At 46.8% G+C, this 19,330-nt stretch overlaps 1 protein-coding gene across 1 annotated transcript in view; it reads right to left on the bottom strand.

Annotated features, from left to right (window-relative positions):
* Positions 1–4,202: 4,202 nt before the first annotated feature.
* Positions 4,203–19,330, bottom strand: part of LOC141051092 (uncharacterized) — a 38,683-nt gene continuing 23,555 nt past the window's right edge. Inside the window, exon 5 of the mRNA XM_073547958.1 lies at positions 4,203–5,477. Within this exon, the coding sequence (XP_073404059.1) occupies positions 4,462–5,477 (1,016 nt within the window). The 3' untranslated portion in view covers positions 4,203–4,461. The remainder of the gene's footprint in view (positions 5,478–19,330) is intronic.

Here is a 19,330-nt window from a genome sequence, read left to right as displayed (position 1 = left end):
GGCAGATCAAATGCGTACTCGGCCTGCAAACTCACATCAAATGCAGAGGTACTACTTTTGATGTACATGTACATAAAACGTACTAAAGGGGATAATGATCTGACTGCTTGGGAAGTACCGGAAAAAACATTATTGCCGGGATCATACATGCGAGAAATTCGGATGAGTCTCGCATCTTAATACCCGGCACTGCCGCCGGCACTTGGGAGCGGAGCGTGCGGCTGCATGTATTTCTCTGCAGCCGCACGCTCCGCTCCCGAGTACCAGCGGCAGTGCCGGGTATTAAGATGCGAGACTCGTCCGAGTTTCTCACATGTGTGATCCCGGCCTATCAGAAATATCGGTGTCTGTTTGTATAATACTTGTGGCATACATGTGGCAACCATGTGCGCATTAGTACCACATGTACCGGCGCCAGGGAAGCAGCGGTACAGTTAGCATTGGTGCCGGGTGCTGAAGACGGCTCTCATCATTCTCCCCTATTCTGCCGACGATCAGCGTGAGCAGGGGAGAATGCGGAGTTGTATTCAACTGATAACAGCAAGAACAGGCGGCGACTGATGGGAGTATGAGGCCGGGGTCACACTGGCGAGGAATACGGGAGAGTGAGAGGCGCAAAAAGCACGCATTAGACACGGACCAATGATTCTCTATGGGGCAGCTCCCATCAGCCGTATATTTCTCCTCAGTATCCTACGCTCCGTGCCACTCGCAGCATGCTGCGATTGTCAGCGTACTACGCCCGTAGTACGCCAATGCAAGTCTATGGGTGCGCAAAAAATACGGATTACACACGGACCACACGTGTGACTTGCGAGAAATACGCACCAGGTGTCTTTTAGCAAAGCCGGCAATTCAGTGCGCTATACAGTAAACTCACACTGACAGGTTTAATAAAGAAATGAAAGAATAGATATAGACACATATATATATATATATATATGTGTATTCTATGTATTCTATATCTATTCTTTTGTTTCTTTATTAAAACTGTCATAGGGCTCCATTGTATGTCCATTTTGCAAGCCTGCGAGAAAATCTCAGCATACGGATTACATACGGATGCTTACATGCGCAAAATACACGACCACACCTTGATTACGGATGACATACCGAGCACTGTTTAGGGGTCTGTCATCCGTATTACGCATGTAAAATACTGACCGTATTTTGCGCAGGTTAGTGTGACTCCAGCCTTACTCCAATCAGCCTATGCCTGCTGATGCTAATAACGGTGAGAGCAGGTGATGGCTGATGGGAGTATTCATCAGCCGCCATCTGTGATATAAATAAAAAGATTAAAAAATGGCGTAGGTTCCAATGTATTTTTGATAACCAGCCAGGCAAAACTGACAGCTGGGGGTTGCAGTCCGAAGCTGTTGGCTGCAAACCACAGCTGTCAGCTTCAGCAAGGCTGGTTATCAAGAATAGAGCTGTCCCCACTTTTTTTTTAATTATTTAAATAAATAATTTAAAAGTCGACGTGGGACCCCCCCATTTTTGACAACCAGCCTTGCTAAATAGCAGAGTTAGATACCAATGTGAGGTCTCAAAGATATCGGCTAACATACAGAAAAATCTCTAAAAGCAATATTTATTGAATATGCATTAAAAAGGATCATAATCCTGCAAGACAAAATACAACACACACAAAAAAACAAAATGATAAAAGATTTCTATCACAACCCTAAACAAGGGACCTATTCTGTAGCCTGCCTGTCAGCAGAGGTTGGCACCCTATGATACACAGCAGTGGCGCCCCCGCTCCTTGGCGGCCGTCTTTAGTTAAGGGTACTTATTACTCAGCGGCGCTGAGAAATAAGTGCATAACGCTCCCCAGCGTCGGAAATTCTCCAGGGGAAGCTGAGACTTCGGAGAACATGATTTGGGTCGGTATTTAACGACCCCAGTGTTGTGATCACTGTTATTCATGGAATAACGGCAACCGCAAAAAAAACAGTCTTGATTTCCCATTTAATTTCTCTCTCCTCTGATGTGATCTAACACATCAGAGGAGAGAGAAATTGGATCCCCCGAGCCTCTCCAGTACCTCCATATCCCTGGCCTGAACCCACCTACGTCCCCGGTCCTGTCCCCGGCGTCTTTTTCCAGGAAGAAAATGGCAATGGCATGTGCAGGCGCAGTGCGCCCACCGAGATGTGCCTTTTTCTGGGCACCTGTGGGCTGCTTTTTTAGGCTGGGGGGGGCCTATATCCATGAACCCTTACCAGTCTGAGAATACCAGCCCCCAGCTATCTGCTTTATCAAGGCTTGTTGTCAAGGCTTGTTTATTTAAAAAAAACGGCGTGGGGAACCCTCTACTCTTGATAACCAGCCTTGCTGAAGCTGACAGCTAAGGGTTGCCTGACTGGTTATCAAAAATACGGGGGAACCCACGCCTTTTTTTTAAAATTTATTTAAAGCGCAGGAGCTGGCTGATGAATACGCCCATCAGCTGCTCCTGCTCTCACTGTTATTAGCGACTGCAGGCGTCGGCTGATGGAAGCGTTAGTCCCATCAGCTGACACCAGTGACCGGAGGTGAACTTTATACCTCTAATCACAACTGCGGGTGTTATGATTGAGTCACCATAGGAGGCAAAAATAGAAATGCTAGCTAAGTCCAGAAAACCAGAGAAGTTGGCAGCTATCGGATTGCAGACCCCTGAACCTATCAACACAACTAGCAGTAGCCGTGTGGGGCTCCTACGATGCCCTAGGCCCCTCGATCACAGCCGGAGGACTACATAGCCTAAAGACAGAAAGGGAAATCTAAACTGCCCCAGAGCAGACCCCAAAGCAAAAGGCAGCCCCCCACATATAATGACGGTGAAGCAAGGAGAAAGAACAAAACACAGACAGAAAGATAGACTGAGCAAAGATGGGGCCCACGCTAGCTTATATAGGAAAGGACAGGAAGGCTGCTGTCTGCAATCCGTGAAAAACCCTATGAAAATAAGAGCCAACAAACTGACAGTAAAAAGGCCCTGAAGACGCTAGGCTTCAAAAAGCTATGTCAGTACTCAGGAATATTCTGAAGACAGAGCAACAGGCAAAAGGAGATTCAGCTCACCCCAGCAGGGAATGGCAGAATCCAGAAAAGCAAGGAAAACAAAACACTAATGCAAAAAGGCAAAGCAGAAATCTTAGCTTTAGATGAGCAGGAATCAGACTGGTTTCCTAGAAGTCCACAGAGAAATCACCCGCAGGCCAGAAGGGCGTCGGCAGCCTTATATCCAGTCATTAACTCCACTCAGCCAGTCATCATCATCAGCCCCAGGTGTCTGACAATCAGGCTCACGACCTTTCTTCACCAGAAGAGGGAGTTCCTCGGGCCTCAGTAGTGAAGGGGAAAATGAACTCACAACATGCGGGCTGACAGTGTGGGAACCGCAGTTCTCTGACCGGCAATGATGACTACACGTGACAGCTCGACAAACACACGGTGTTCGGGCAGCCAAGCTCGAACAGTAACACGGACTTCCTAGTGAAGTCCGTGTTTTGTGTCCATGCCCGAACAGTAGGTGCTCGGTAAGGACGCTGAACTTTATTGTTTGGGTTCGCCCATCTCTGCTCCCAAGACCTCTTTTCCTCCTCCACACTTATTCGTTCCTCACCAAATTGCCTCAAAGACTACTCCCGAATATCCCCCATCGTTTGGAATTCTGTGCCCTAAAACATCCGGTTAACCACCACATTTGATCCTTCCAACGGAACCTGAAAAGCCAATCTTTTCAATAAAGCCTACAACCTGCAATGTCCACACTGCCACCTCAACACCACTGGAGCCACTGCAACCTCCTACCTACTGTCTCCTACCCCATCATCAAGCCCGCAAGGGCAGAGTCCTCTTCCCTCTGTACCAGTCTATCATTGTTAATTATTTACTGTAAATGATATTTGTATTTTGATGTAACCCCTTCTCATGTACAGCACCATGGAATCAATGGTGATATATAAATAATAATGACTTAAAAATGTAATCTGGAATCTATAGTGTAATTTCCCCCTATTTATACACAATATGGCTACTAGTTCTGACTAAGCTCCATAGTTCCTGAGTCAACGTCGTAACATGCAAAGAACAAAAAATAAGCCCAAGCTCAAGCATGTACTACAGACCGAACATTAATCATTTCAAACAAGTTGTAAGTTGCATATATATTATTAGGAAATATTTTAAACACATAACAGACATAGAGATGTGTTATCTGGATTTTATTTTTATTTTGGAACATAGACATAAATTGGTAATTACATTTTTTAATGATAATTTAGAGCTCTATATATCGTCACTTTGACTGTACCTGTTGCATGTATTTAAGTTGTTTTTTTGTTAATAACACACATTCAAAACATAAGAAAATGTTTCCTACATTCATGACATGAATATGGTTTTGTCCCTATGTAACATTTTGAGGTCAACAATTCTGGTCATCCAAGTACAATATTTTCTTTATTCTCAGGATAAAAATTGCTTCATCTCTGCATGAATTATCTGATGTGTAAGATGTGATTTCACGTTGTAACTTTTACCATTTTCTGAACATGAAAATGGCTTCTTACCTGTGTGCTTTCTCTGATGTCTAACAAGATGTGACTTCTCATTAAAACATTTCGCACATTGGAAACATGAATATGGTTTCTCCCCTGTGTGATTTCTCTGATGCCTAACAAGATGAAATTTTAGTTTAAAACATTTCCCACATTCTAAACATGAGTATGGCTTCTCCCCTGAGTGATTTCTCTGATGTCTATCGAGATATAATTTCTGGTTAAAACACTTTGAACATTTTGAACATGAAAATGGCTTCTTACCTATGTGCTTTCTCTGATGTCTAACAAGATGTAACTGCTCATTAAAACATTTCCCACATTCTAAACATGAATATGGTTTCTCCCCTGTGTGACTTCTCTGATGCCTAACAAGGTGAAATTTCTTGATAAAACATTTCCCACATTCTGAACATGAATAGGGCTTCTCCCCTGTGTGACTTCTCTGATGTGCATCAAGATCTGATTTCTGGGTAAAACATTTCCCACATTCTGAACATAAATATGGCATTTTTCCTGTGTGGAATCTCTCATGTCTAATGAGACTTGATTTCTTATTATAACATTTTTCACATTCTGAACATGAATATGGCTTCTGCCCTCTGTGAGTTTTTTGATGGTCGACAAGATTGTATTTCCTACTGTAACATCTGCCACAATCTGAACATGAATATGGTTTCTTCGCTTTTTGAGCTTTTTGTTTTTCATTATCCTTTCTATGACTTTTGCTTTGTGAAATAGCCTGTGAAGAATCTGAAGGTAGGAGCTGTGGTAAAGGATTAGATGGCAGATTTTTCATAGGAAGAGATGAGGACATAGTTGGGATAACACCATATGCTTCATGTGTATGTTCTGTGATCCCATGATCCTCAACTTTAAAATCTGAAGACATCACTTGTCCAAATGCGCTTCTAATACAATTACCTGGTAAAAATAAAATGAAGTTTGTCTTTCAGCTATAAATAACTACCTTAATATATTAATTTTGATGATGATATGTCTAAATAAAAATGTACATACAAGTTGCAAAGCATGCAGCAAAATTCAGTGCTTAACAAATTAACCCCTTTATGGCACCATAACATTAACCCCTTTATGGCACCATAACATACAGATGGATCATGTAATTTATTTGGTTAAAGCACATGTTGGTTAGGATGACCTCATGGTCTAGGCCAAGTGGACATTAGTGACAATAAAAAAAACCAAAATATTTTCTTAGGATTTTTTAAAAACATATCTGGTAATATTGTGTCCATAACTATCACTGTAACTATACAGTTAGACACTCCTCAACACTGAAATTGCAACAACAATAAGGAAAAATTATGGATTTATGGAAAGCACAGGATTGATAGACATATTGAAATACAAAATGATGAAAAATCAGAAACTAAATGTACAAAATATCTTAATTTAATTAACCCTATACATGACACTGCCTATAGCACTACAGAATGCAACGAGAATCATTGCAACAGAATCGGGGAAGTTTATGGGTTGCTATGCAAACCAAAGGCCAAAAAATGTACTCCAGTTCTGCCATAAATCAAAGGATAACAGATTGCACCAAGGACTTACTATGTCTCCTGTCGGTATAAGAGCTGGTTCAGATAGACATGTATTCGTCTGAGGCAGAAAATATTGCTATATCAAATAATTTTTTAATGTTTATAGTTTTTTCACTGAAAAAAAGTGATATATACAGAGATATATAAAAGTTTGGGCACCTCTGGTTAAAATTACTGTTATTGTGAATAGTTAAGCAAGTTGAAGGTAAAATGATCCAGTCCAGTCATCCAATCTGATCCTGAGGCGTACTGGGCTATCAGCATTTTAATTGGCAGGCATGGTGCTCAATCTTGTCTAGCTTGACAGCATTTCCCCAGGTGTGTCCCGTCCTTAATTATTTGCTAGCTTTTTCACTGGTTAGCTGTGAGCAGTCAGTGTCAGCTTTAGCTTTGCTTGGTATGGTGTGTGTGAACTTAGCATTGTCTGTTCCTCTGATTTTTTTGCCGGACCTTGAATTTGTAGTGACTGTTCATATGGATTATCCCTTCTGCTCTTGACACTCTCTGACTTTAGGTACTTGATCCCAGACTTGACTTGCAACAATCCCTTTATTTTACTCCCTTGCCTTGATGTCCTCTCCCAGCATTTGACATCGGACTTTTACCTGACCACAGTTTTGTCATACACCTATGTACTACGCGCCCTCCTGGTATCTGGCCTCAGACTTCCCGACTACCCTGTTTCACGTCTTGTTCGTGAGTAGTGACTCAGCGTCACATTACAGCTTAGCTTTATCTTTTTTTGCTAGCATGGATCCCATTCACATGCTTGGTGATATGGTGATAATGTGACGAACATGTCTCTAGTGATTTAAGATCTGTTCTGACAAGCACTAGAACCTTGAATCTTCAGTCCTAGTTGCAGAGCCAGGTACCTAGCTTTATGAAAACTCCCCAAAGCTCTTCGCTGCCAGCTGAGACTGCTATGTCTGAACCTTATGACGTTCAGTTGGTCTCCCCCAAACCACTAGTGGCACTCCCTGACAAATTTTCGGGGGAGAAAAAACATTTGTTCAGGGAGAGCTGTAGGCTATTATTTACCCTATGATCCCGGTCTTCAGCGTATGAGTTCCAGCAGGTGGGAATATAAATGTCCCTATTGCAAGGGGGCCATGAGATAAGCATTTTCTTTCCCCTACAAGCACCAGAACGGTCTTCAGTTGACGCCTTTTTTGATGCCTTAGGGGTTTTCTATGAAAAACCCGACAGAATTCAGGTCGTTGAGGCTAGGATCATGAACCTGCCACAGGGGAGCCGCACCGTTGAGGACTACTGTACTGAAATCCAATAGTGGTCCACTGAGGTTCAGTGGAACAATGTGGCCCTCAGATGCCAATTTCATAGAGGTCTATCTGAATCCCTGAAAGACGCTCTGGCTCTGCATCATCTTCCCTGTTCTTTGGCGGAGGCCATTATCTATGCTATATGGATGGAGCTGAGAATTCAAAAGAGTCATGGTGGACAGCAGGATGCATTTTATAATTCCCAGGAGCATGCCCATTCACCCGCAGTTGAGCCAATGATGATTGGATCTGCCAGTTTTCATGATGTGGAGAAGAAACGGTGTCAGGATCTCGAGAAATTTTTTGAAGGACTGTTCTACTTGCCCTCAAGGAAGCAAGGCGCCGGGGAAACATCTAAGTCTGGGTTATAGTCAATGAGGTCACCCAGACTTCCAGGTTCCCTTTTACTTCTCAGATAAAGTACTGCTTAAGACTGTTTTGTCTTTCAAAAAACAAGTATTGTCAGCACTGGCTTTCATTGATTGTGGGACTGCAGCTTTATTAATTCTGGACTGGTTCGGAAATTAGGATTAAGGACCGTTAGTCTGGAGAGACCCATTCAAATTTTTGCGATTAACAAAACACTCTTACTTCAGAATTTTGTCAAATTTTTAACAGTGGAATTCACGTTTCAAATAGGAGCACTTCACTCAGAATCCATGTTCTGTTTTTTTCTTGGATAAACTACCTTGTGGGGTGATACTGGGGCTTCCATGGTTGCTCAGTCACAATCCTGTTATTGATTGGTGTCAGTGGGGTCCCAAATGTCATAAGAAATGTCTAAGCTCCGTACAAGAACACTCTGCAAGTCTGGTGTCACGTGGACCCGTCCTGTGTGACGTGACCCGCAGGCCGGTAACTGTAAACAACAAGACGCGGCACGTGATACAGTCCTGTGTGACACGGCCCGCAGGCCGGTAACTAAAACAACAAGACAAGGGGAAGGGAAAACAGTTACAACGGTGGGCCCTGCGATAGGGAAAGGGGACGTGGAGACCTCCTGCACTCCCCTGAGTCAGTGTCCCTAACGCTCCTAACGTTCCCTATGCTGGTTCCGCACCGGGCGCCGCTCAGGATACCTGTCGCCCTAGCACACCCTACACCTATCCATTGCTAGGGAGCTGGGTGGCACAGGCACTGGCCCCACCGCTGTACTAATACACACAAAGAAAAAACACAAACAGGGAACACCACTTAGCTTTACTCTGTTGCACTTGCTCCTGGCAAAAGAGTCCACCACCAGAATGCAGCTCTCCTCCTGAAACGCTGCCACCAAGCTCTGTTAGAGCTACAAGGAAATCCCCTATGACTCCTTCCACACCAGGGCTAAGACAGTGCTGCAAGCAACGCTCTCCAGCTCCTTCCTCCATCAAGGATGGTTGAAATGAATACTATGACCAATGCTGATTGCAACACCTGTGACTCTTTTATAGCAGAGCCAGCAATCAAACCTGCATTATAAACATGTGCACTTAACTAAAGAAACAGAGTGCAATGACGCTCACCACCACCGGGGGCAAACTTAGAACAAACGACACCACAGTGCAATAATCCTAATGGCCACCGGGGGCAAAAACCAAACCTAAGCACAGCTTAAGAAAAAAAAGGTTACCTTTGCTTTTCATCAGTCCTGATCCAGCATGGATCATGACATCTGGACAGTCTACTGGGAAACCTGAAAGACTTTGGAGATGTGTTCTCAAAAAAAGAGGCGGAGGTATTACTTTCTCATTGTCCTTATGACTGTGCTATTGATCTTATCCCTGGTGCCAAATTACCTAATGCTCGCCTTAACAATTTATCTGAGCCATGAAAAATTATGTGAATGAAAGTTTATGGAAGGGTCATAGCCGTCCTTCCTCCTCAGCTGTGGTGGCTGGAATTTTCTTGGTAGAGAAGATAGGGGTTGTAACAACCCTGCTGGCATCACTGCATGGCCTCCCATCCCCCGCACACCAACTTACTTACTGCTTCAAGCCATGCTGTGAATTCTGTCTGTTGCCAGCCCTGTGCGCCGTGCCTCTGCTCTCCTGTATGCTTCCAAGCTATGTGTGTATAGGGGGGCAGCGCCTGAACTCTCTGGTTCTTATGCAGTCAGGGTGCACCTGTGTAATCTGTCCCTGATCAATCACCTAGAGCCCTTGACTATTTAGTTCCACCACACCCACTAACCCTTGCCTGTGCAATGTCTCAAACTCAGTTAGCTCCTTGCTGCTGAGGAAGCCAGGCCCTGTCCTATGTCTTGCCTTCTCTAAGAGGCTTTACTCCTAGCTTTGTCTTGTACACTCTGGTTGCCCGCCAGGAGGCTATATCCTGGTCCCTGTCTTGTCCTAGCCTTGTCTGAGTACTTGCCTGGTACTTCTCTGCTTGCCCTCCAGGAGGCAGAATATCTTGGTTCCTGTATCCTTCGGTCCCTGTACATTGTCTCATACTGTTTCCGTCTGAACTATGCCTTACCTCTGTCTGTCAGTCTCTTTGTCCGTGGTTCCTTTCCCTGCTGTGTCCTTCCCTGTGTCCTCCCTGTCTTACCTTGCACTCTTGCAAGCTCCGCCTGCCTGGCACTCTTGCAAGCTCCGCCTACCTTGCACTCTTGCAAGCTCCGCCTACCTTGCACTCTTGCAAGCTCCGCCTACCTTGCACTCCTGCAAGCTCCGCCGCACTCCTGCGGCTCCATCTACTCCACACTCCACTCCTTCCTGCCTATACTGTTACCTGCATCTGCTGTGTGAACAGGTGCCTGCCAGTGTACCAAGCCGTGCCTGCTTGCCCTGTGTCTCCAAGCCGTGCCTGCTTGCCCTGTGTCTCCAAGCCGTGCCTGCTTACCCTGTGTCTCCAAGCTGTGCCTGCTTGCCCTGTGTCTCCAAGCCGTGCCTGTTTGCCCTGTGTCTCCAAGCCGTGCCTGCTTGCCCTGTGTCTCCAAGCCGTGCCTGCTTGCCCTGTGTCTCCAAGCCGTGCCTGCCTATGTACCAAGCTGTGCCTGCTTGCCCTGTGTCTCCAAGCCATGCCTGCTAGCCCTGTGTCTCCAAGCACTGCCTGCTTGCCCTGTGTCTCCAAGTCGTGCCTGCTTGCCCTGTGTCTCCAAGCCGTGCCTGCTTGCCCTGTGTCTCCAAGCCGTGCCTGCTTGCCCTGTGTCTCCAAGCCGTGCCTGCTTGCCCTGTGTCTCCAAGCCGTGCCTGCTTGCCCTGTGTCTCCAAGCTGTGCCTGCTTGCCCTGTCTTCAAGCCGTGCCTGCCTGCCAGTGTACCAAGCCATGCCTGCTTGCCCTGTGCCTCAGCCTGCCTGTTAGTCACACCTGTCCAAGTGACTTGTCCCCGAGTGGGATCAGCAGCCACAGCCAGACACCCCCCTGGAGTGGCACCCGACAGCTATTTGCCGTACAAGCCTGACCTCACCATCAGAGGCTCCAGCGAAGACCGAGGTAGCTGTCATAGTCACGCCCCTTCCAGGGTAGTCTGGTTTGTGGCTCAGTGGGGCCACAACCCCCTGGCTCGCGCCAATCAGCCAAGGCGCGAGTGCAACAGTTTGCACAGGCCATGGTCCCCGCTGAGCTCCATGTCCTTCCGCTCGCAGAGCGTCATGAACTTGTGTCCTGCCAGTATGAAGAACCAGAGGAATTTGTTCCGCCCTGCGTGGTTCTGATTGTTGAGATCTCTGAACCAATCATCGTCTACAATGCCCTCTACAATCTGCTCCTGGCCTATGAAGAGCATGACCCAGCAGACCCGCCCAGGTTCTATGGGAATCCTACTGAGTGCCAAGGGTTCCTGAAAAAGTGCCTGCACTACATCCTGCAGAATGCAGCTTGGTTCCCCTCTGATCGGTTCAAGGTGGGATACATCATGTCCTACCTAGCAGAAGATGCTCTGATATGGATCACTCCCCTCTGGGAAGCAGGGGATCCTATCATCATGAACCTAGGGGCCTTCCTGGTAGCCTTCCGTAGAGTCTTTGATGTGCCTCGGCCTGTTGCTCCTGAAAAGTCTTCCCCGCCAAGCTTCCAGATACAGACCAGACAAGAGGAACCTATGGGTGAATCCTCTCATCCGTCTATGACCGTCCATCACCCACCTGTTCCACAGCCTGCCAAAGCAGCCCCCCGTGCAAGATCCAAGAGGTCTAAGAAAAAGAGGCTGGCTAGGTTGTCGTTGGAGTCCAATCCTGAGAAGGAACATCCTGATGGTCTCTGCCCTGTGAAGCTTGTACTCCAGAACCCTGGGCCAGTAGGAGAGGCTGCCCTTGGCGAGAGTACTCCCTCTCCATTAAACGCTGACTGTTTCTCTGCCTTCAGGGAGCTTTGGTGTGTTTAAGTTGCCAGTCATACGGAGTCAGTGTGTGGTCTCTGTCGTACAGCTCCCGAAGCCAGCGTGGGCATTGTCTCGAGGTGGCCGAGCCCTACTTGAGAACAGTCTAGTCCTGCAAGGACAACTACAGCTCCAGGTCGGAGCCTTATACATGAAAAAGTTAATCTTCCACTTGCTGACTGGTATGCCCATGGGTCATTCTGATCCAGAGATTCTAGTACCCGTTTATGTCTGGAAACCTAGCAGGGCACTGCGCTTGAAACAATCAAGTGACAAGAGGTGTCTGTTTCCCTTGTGTCAGTCAGTCAGCAAGGTCGCCTTCTTCATCTGGTCTGCTAGTCATCGAGTCAAGGGGTGATGCGCGACAGGGGTCTTCGTTCTTGCCTCGATTTCTGACAAGTAAACATGAACACGGTTAAGAATACTTGCCAAATCCCACTCATCTCCGGCTTTGATCAGCTAGTGGTTTTATATACTTGACCTTAGAGGTGCTTACAATTTCTTACACATCCAGAAGGGTAATGAGTGGAAAACCACCATGGTTACTTACCGGTAGCCGGTTTTTCCGGAACCCATGACAGAACACCTGAGAGAGGAATCCGCCCCGCCAGGACTGGAACCTACTGAGACATAAGGGGCGGCACCTCTCCCCCCGCTTCAGTTGGGTTACAGAGCATTGAGAGGAGTTCCCGGTTAGTTACATGTTTAATCCAACACCACAGCACCCTACTAACTGTGCCACCCATACGGTGAAAAAGGGGGGGAATATAAGGGTGCTGTCATGGGTTCCGGAAAAAACGGCTACCGGTAAGTAACCATGGTGGTTATCCCTTCACCCATGACAGCACACCTGAGAGATTTTTGGAGACTTCGAAACACCTTAGGGAGGGACCACCGCTTGCAGCACCCTTCTACCAAAGGTTAGGTCAGCAGAGAAGGATAGATTTAATCTATTGTGCTTAAAGAAGGTGGAAGGTGAGGCCCAGGTAGCGGCCTTACAAATCTGATCAATTGATAACTCTGCCTTTTCAGCCCAGGAGGTCGCCACGGCTCTGGTGGAATGAGCCTTGATGCTGTCAGGAATCGGGATACCACTAGCTGAGTAGGCTACACTAATGGCCTCCCTAATCCATCTAGCAATAGTCCCTTTCGAAACCCCATAGCCTTTCTTGGCACCCTGAAAAGCTACGAATAGGGAGTGGGACCTCCTCCACTGGCTAGTGACAGATATGTACTCTAATAGAGCTCTCTTAACATCCAAACTATGGAATTTTTCCTCCTTCAAATTTTTGGGATTCTCGCAAAAGGATGGGAGGACAATCTCCTGACCCCGATGGAAATCTGATGCTACCTTAGGCAGATAAGCGGGGTCTGTTCTTAACACCACCCTATCCTGAAAAACTTGTGTATAAGGTGGATTTACCGAGAGAGCCTGTAAGTCGCTTATTCTGCGGGCTGACGTAAGGGCCACTAAAATGATCGTCTTTAGGGTCAGAAACTTTAGGGGTAGCTGGTCATACGGTTCCTTTGTAAGGGCTTCTAGCACTAGGTTTAAATCCCAGGGGCTATTCTGGGTATTGGGATAGGCCTAGCTCTATGGCAGGATTTAATGAATCTGGCTACCCATCTATTTGATGCCAATTTGCAGTTGTAGAGCGCACTTAGTGCAGACACCTGAACTTTAAGCGTGTTCACCGCTAACCCCATCTGCAACCCCGATTGTAAGAACTCCAGGATGGCACTAATCGGGGGTTCTTTTTCTAACGGCTTATCTAGGAACTGTAGGAACTTATTCCATGTTCTGCCGTAGATGTTAGTAGTCACTGGTTTCCTACTCTTTAGCAGGGTGGCCACCAACCCGGGGGAGAACCCTCTATCCATTTAAAGCGACCTTTCAAATTCCACACCATCAGATAGAATCCTTTGACCTGAGCGTGGAATATTGGGCCTTGAGCTAGTAGGTCCGGGATTTCTGGCAGAACCCATGGATCGGAGAGGGACAATCTTTGTAGCAGAGAAAACCAGGGCCTTTTTGGACAAAACGGGGCTATTAGAATCACCCTGGCTTGATCGTTTCTGATCTTCCTGACAACTGTTGGGATCAGAGCCACTGGGGGGGAACGCATAAGCTAGTCTGAAGTTCCACTGGATGTGCAATGAGTCCACTGCCCATGGCTTTTCCCTCGGGTTTAGAGAGCAAAACCTTTCTGTTTGCCTGTTGTGCTTGTTGGCAAAGAGGTCTATTACTGGTTTCCCCCAAAGCTGCGTTATTTTTTGAAAAATGAACGGATTTAGCGCCCATTCTCCTTGCCTCAGGGTATTGCGACTCAGAAAATCTGCCTCTATGTTTTCTGTCCCTTTTATGTGTAAGGCTGTCAAGGAGTGTAGGTGTTCCTCTGCTCTGCTCAGAATGTCGCTCGCCGCTTTCACTAGGGAGTGTGATCTTGTCCCTCCTTGGTGGTTGATGTATGCCACTGATACCCTGTTGTCTGACATGATGTGTACATTGCAATCCTGGAGTAGCGGAATGAAGTGACTTAGGGCCTTGTTCACTGCCCACAGTTCTCTTAGGTTGGAAGATGCCTCCATTTCTTGAAGTGTCCAGGAGCCCTGGCCTATGAGGCCCCTTAGGTGTGCCCCCCACCCCGAGGAGCTTGCATCTGTTAAAATCACAGCTGTCGTCTGTCTGTCCCACGGTATTCCTGAGGTCAGATTTGTACGGTCCAGTCACCAGTTGAGAGAGTCTCTAGTTTTTACGGAAAGCTCCAGCTTTCCTTCTAAACGCCCTATTAGCGATCTTTGTGCTGATAATATCTCCCCCTGGAGTTGTCGGGTGTGAAATTGAGCCCACCTGACCGCCGGAATACAGGACGTTAGGGTACCTAGTAGGGACATTGCCCTTCTCAATGTCATACACGGTTGGTTTCGGGCCGCCAAGGCCAGATTCTGTACCTTCTCTATTTTGGACTTTGGGAGCAGACACGCCTGCCTTTCTGAATCCAGTATAAATCCCAGGAAGGTCTGTTTTTTTAGGGGTTGTAATTTCAATTTTTTTTAAATTGATTATCCACCCTAATTCTTTGAAGGTGTCGGTCACCCGGCTCAACTGTGTCGTGCAGTGGTCCTCTGAGCTGCCCACTGTAAGGAAGTCGTCCAAGTATGGTATTATGACCGTATCGTGAATCCGGAGAAAGGCTGTCACCTCCGCTATGACCTTGGTGAAAACTCTCGGGGCTATGGATATGCCAAATGGAAGAGCTCTGAACTGGAAATGCCTCAGTACGTCTTGGATATAAAGCGCTACCCTCAAGTATTTTTGGTAATCTGGATGGATAGGGATGTGATAATATGCATCCTTTAAGTCGACTACGGCCATAAAACAATCTTGATGTAGTAGCTTCACGGCCGGAGCCACTGACTCCATCTTGAAGGTCTGGTTTCTTATCCATCGATTGAGCTGTCTGAGATTTATAATCGTCCTGAATGATTGATCTGGTTTTTTTTTATCAGAAAAAGGGGTGAATAGAACCCCCTTCCTTTCTGTGTGTGTGGGACCTCGTAAAGTACCCGCTTGGCTATCAGGCTCAGGATCTCCACTTCTAAGGCCAACTGTTCTTCGGTCACCTTCCTGATGGGTGTAATGACAACCACGGGTTTTGGCTGGCGAATAAAGGGGATTCTCAGGCCTTCTCTTAAGATGCCCAGGATCCAGGTATTGGAGGAGATCTTTTCCTAGGCCTGGAAAAAGAGTGCCAATCTCCCCCCCACTGGAATACTGGCATCATTGTGGCGATTTATTTGAGGTGGAGGTAACATAGTAACATAGTTATTAAGGTTGAAGGAAGACTTTAAATCCATCTAGTTCAACCCATATCCTATCCTAACTTGCCCCAACATGTTGATCCAGAGGAAGGCAAAAAAAACACATGTGGCAAACAGTGAGCTTCACATTGGGAAAAAAATTCCTTCCATACTCCACATACGGTAATCAGACTAGCTCCCTGGATCAACGCAATATTAAGGAAACTAGTGTATATAACCTGTAATATTATACTTTTCAAGAAAGGCATCCAGTCCCTTCTTAAATTTTAGTAGGGAATCACTCATTACAACATCATATGGCAGCGAGTTCCATAGTCTCACTGCTCTTACAGTAAAGAATCCGCGCCTGTGAGTATGCTTAAACCTTCTTTCCTCCAGACGTAGAGGATGCACCCTTGTCCCCGTCACAGGTCTAAGAGTAAAAAGATCATTAGAAAGGTCTTTGTATTGTCCCCGCATATATTTATACATTGTAGTAAGATCACCCCTAACCTTCGATTTTCCAAACTAAATAACCCCAAGTGTAATAACCTGTCTGGGTATTGCAGACCCCCTAGTTCCCTAATAACCTTGGTCGCTCTTCTCTGCACCCGCTCCAGTTCAGCTATTTCTTTCTTATACACCGGAGACCAGAACTATACACAGTATTCTAAGTGTGGTCGCACTAGTGACTTATATAGAGGTAAAAGTATGTTCTCCTCATGAGCATCTATTCCTGTTTTAATGCATCCCATTATTTTATTTGCCTTTGCAGCAGCTGCCTGACACTGGCCACTAAATGTGAGTTTGTCGTCCACCCATACACCCAGGTCTTTTTCAGTGACAGTTTTGCCCAGTGTTTTACAATTAAGCACATAATTATACATCTTGTTCGTTCTACCCAAGTGCATGACCTTACATTTATCCCCATTAAAGCTCATTTGCCTTTTATCAGCCAAAGCTTCTAGTTTACATAAATCCTCCTGTAATATAAAATTGTCCTCCTCTGTATTGATTACCCTGCAGAGTTTAGTGTCATCTGCAAATATTGAAATTCTACTCTCTATGCCCCTTACAAGGTCATTAATAAATATGTTAAAAAGCAGGCCCAAAACTGAACCCTGTGGTACCCCACTGCTAACCGTGACCCAGTCTGAGAGTGCTCCATTAATAACCACCCTTTGTTTCCTATCCCTGAGCCAGCTCTTAACCCAACTACACATATTTTCCCCTATCTCCATTGTTCTCATTTTATGTATCAACCTTTTGTGTGGCACTGTATCAAAAGCTTTTGAAAAGTCCATGTACACCACGTCCACTGCATTTCCTTGGTCCAGTCCTGAACTTACCTCTTCATAAAACCTTATCAGATTAGTCTGACAGGAACGGTTCCTCATAAACCCATGTTGATATTGGGTCATGAGGTTATTCGTCTTCAGATACTCCAGTATAGTATCTCTTAGAAAACCCTCCAGGATTTTACCCACAGTTGAGGTTAAACTTCCTGGCCTATAATTTCCAAGTTCAGTTTTTGTCCCCTTTTTGAATATTGGCACCACATTTGCTATACGCCAGTCCACCAAACATAAATCCCGACTCTTTTTTCCTTTTATCCTCCCATCTTCTATCAGTGGGAGGATGCCCCCTATTGCATCTTCCCCTCCGAAAGGGCTGTCTCCTCTGTTCCATCGGGAACTTGGGGAAGCCTTTTTTCCTATTGCTTGCTTTCTCCAGGATATCGTCCAAGTTCTTGCCGAATAAGAACCGACCATCGCAGGGGAGAGAGCACAATTTAGCTTTAGACTGTAGGTCACCCAGGCACCCCTTAAGCCATAATGCGCGTCTGGCAGCATTTGATAGTCCCGCTGCCTTAGCTGTCAACCTCATAGAGTCCGTCGAGGTATCTGCCAAAAAAGCTGCTGCCCCGTGCAAGAGATACATATCTGCTAAAATTTTCTCTCTTGGGACCTTTGATGCCAGCATCTCTTCTAACTGCTGCAGCCAGATCATGAGGGAGCGTGCCGTGCAGGTGCCTGCTATCATCGGCTTTAGTCCTCCTGCTGTCGCTTCCCACGCGTGCCTCAAATATGAGTCTGCCTTTTTGTCCAGCGGGTCTCTAAGAACCCCTGAGTCTTCCAAGGGCAGGGCCGACTTTTTGGAAGACCTGGATACTGCTGCATCTATTTTTGGGACTTTGTCCCATATCTCCGCATCCTTGTGCTCAAAGGGGTATTGTCTCTTAGAAGTGGACAGAAGGGCCCCAGATTTTTCGGGTTTCCTCCACTCTCTCTCAATAAGCGCCTGGATCTTCTTGTTCACTGGAAAGGTTCGTTTTTTCCTCTCTTGAAGCCCCCCAAACATGACATCCTCTAGGGTTTTAGCCGCCCTTTCTTCCTGTAGGTCCATTGTGGTTCTAATGGCCTTTAGGAGAGCATCTGTGTCTTCTACAGGGAAACATGGCTTACCCCCGTGTCACTGTCTGAGGAGTCTGAGGAGGATGCCTGTTCCGCCTGAGACGAGGCTGATGAGGAATCTGAGGGAGAACTAGGGGGATTCTTCCTACTTTTCCTCCCTTTTTTCAATAGGGTCTTAATTGAACCCTCCATTTCTGACCTGAGGGCGGATATCAAATTGGCTGCGAAACTAGGCGCTTCCTCCGCCATGGTCCGCTGAATGCAAGAGGCACAGAGATCTTTCTGCTAGTCTCTTGCTAGGGGAGTTTTACATATAGCACAGTCCCTATTGTTCTTCTTGCTTCCTGCTTTTTGGGCCTTTCCTACAGTGTAAAGCATTCAACAGAGAATCCCTATTAACATAAATGCTAGCATTCACGAAGATCACTCACCACCCGTAATCAAGGGTACCGGACTCGCAGGCTGCGTCGGAGCACGTGACCTGTGCTCTCTGGACCTTGAGAATTCTCCTGATCTGCGGCTGGGGTGGCTGCTACTTGAGTGGCTTTCATGTTTGCCTGAGGGTTGCGAGAGAGGCAGAGACAGCGATCTCTCCTGCTCCGACTCCATTTTCCACCATCTCCCACGCCGCTGGTCGTATATGCAGCCTTTGTCGGTGGTGTCTCCTCCCCTCCCCCCTGCGACCGCTTCAGAAAAGCCGGCCAGCGTCGCACCCGGCGCCATGACACCGTCGCCCTGTGCTGACGTCAGCCGGCGCACCCACAATCCATAGCGCTGCTGACATCAGCAGCCGGAAGGAGCCAGCATCTCTCCCCTGCCACGGGGATCGAGATGCGGCGTGCGAGAGGGGAGGGCGGCGCGGTGGGGGCTGCCCGGAGCCATCGGGATCCCATCCGTGCCCACACGAACCCTGAACCCAGAGGAACACTGGGGACTGTGCTTCCAGAACCCGACGGCCGGTGCTACAGGTAAGTTACCTGTTCTTCCCGCGCCGGGACGGGCCTGGGTCCCTTTCTTTTTTTTTCTTCCTTCTCCGCCCATGACAGGCACCACCACAGTGGGATTCCTTCCAGGACAGGAACCCAACTGAAGCGGGGGAGAGGTGCCGCCCCTTATGTCTCAGTAGGTTACTGTCCTGGCGGGGCGGATCCCTCTCTCAGGTGTGCTGTCATGGGTGAAGGCAAAATGGCGTTTTTAACATTGGAGGGTTTATTTGAAAATCTTGTCATGCATTTTGGGTTACCAATGCACCAGCACAATTTCAAAGCTTTAAGAATTATGTCTTTTCTGATTGTATTGGAAGATTTGTTGTTATTTACGTTGATGATATTTTGACCTCACAAGTAATGGGGCGGACCCCAAGGTTTGGTCACCGGATGCTATTTGGGCTTTTGAAAAGTTTAAAAAG

This window comes from Dendrobates tinctorius, unplaced genomic scaffold, assembly GCF_039654945.1.
Source record: "Dendrobates tinctorius isolate UK_male_01 unplaced genomic scaffold, ASM3965494v1 ptg000155l, whole genome shotgun sequence".
In the NCBI taxonomy this organism is placed as follows: Eukaryota; Metazoa; Chordata; class Amphibia; order Anura; family Dendrobatidae; genus Dendrobates; species Dendrobates tinctorius.
Note: the sequence above shows the minus strand (reverse complement) of the source record. Positions and strands in the feature narration are given on the sequence as shown.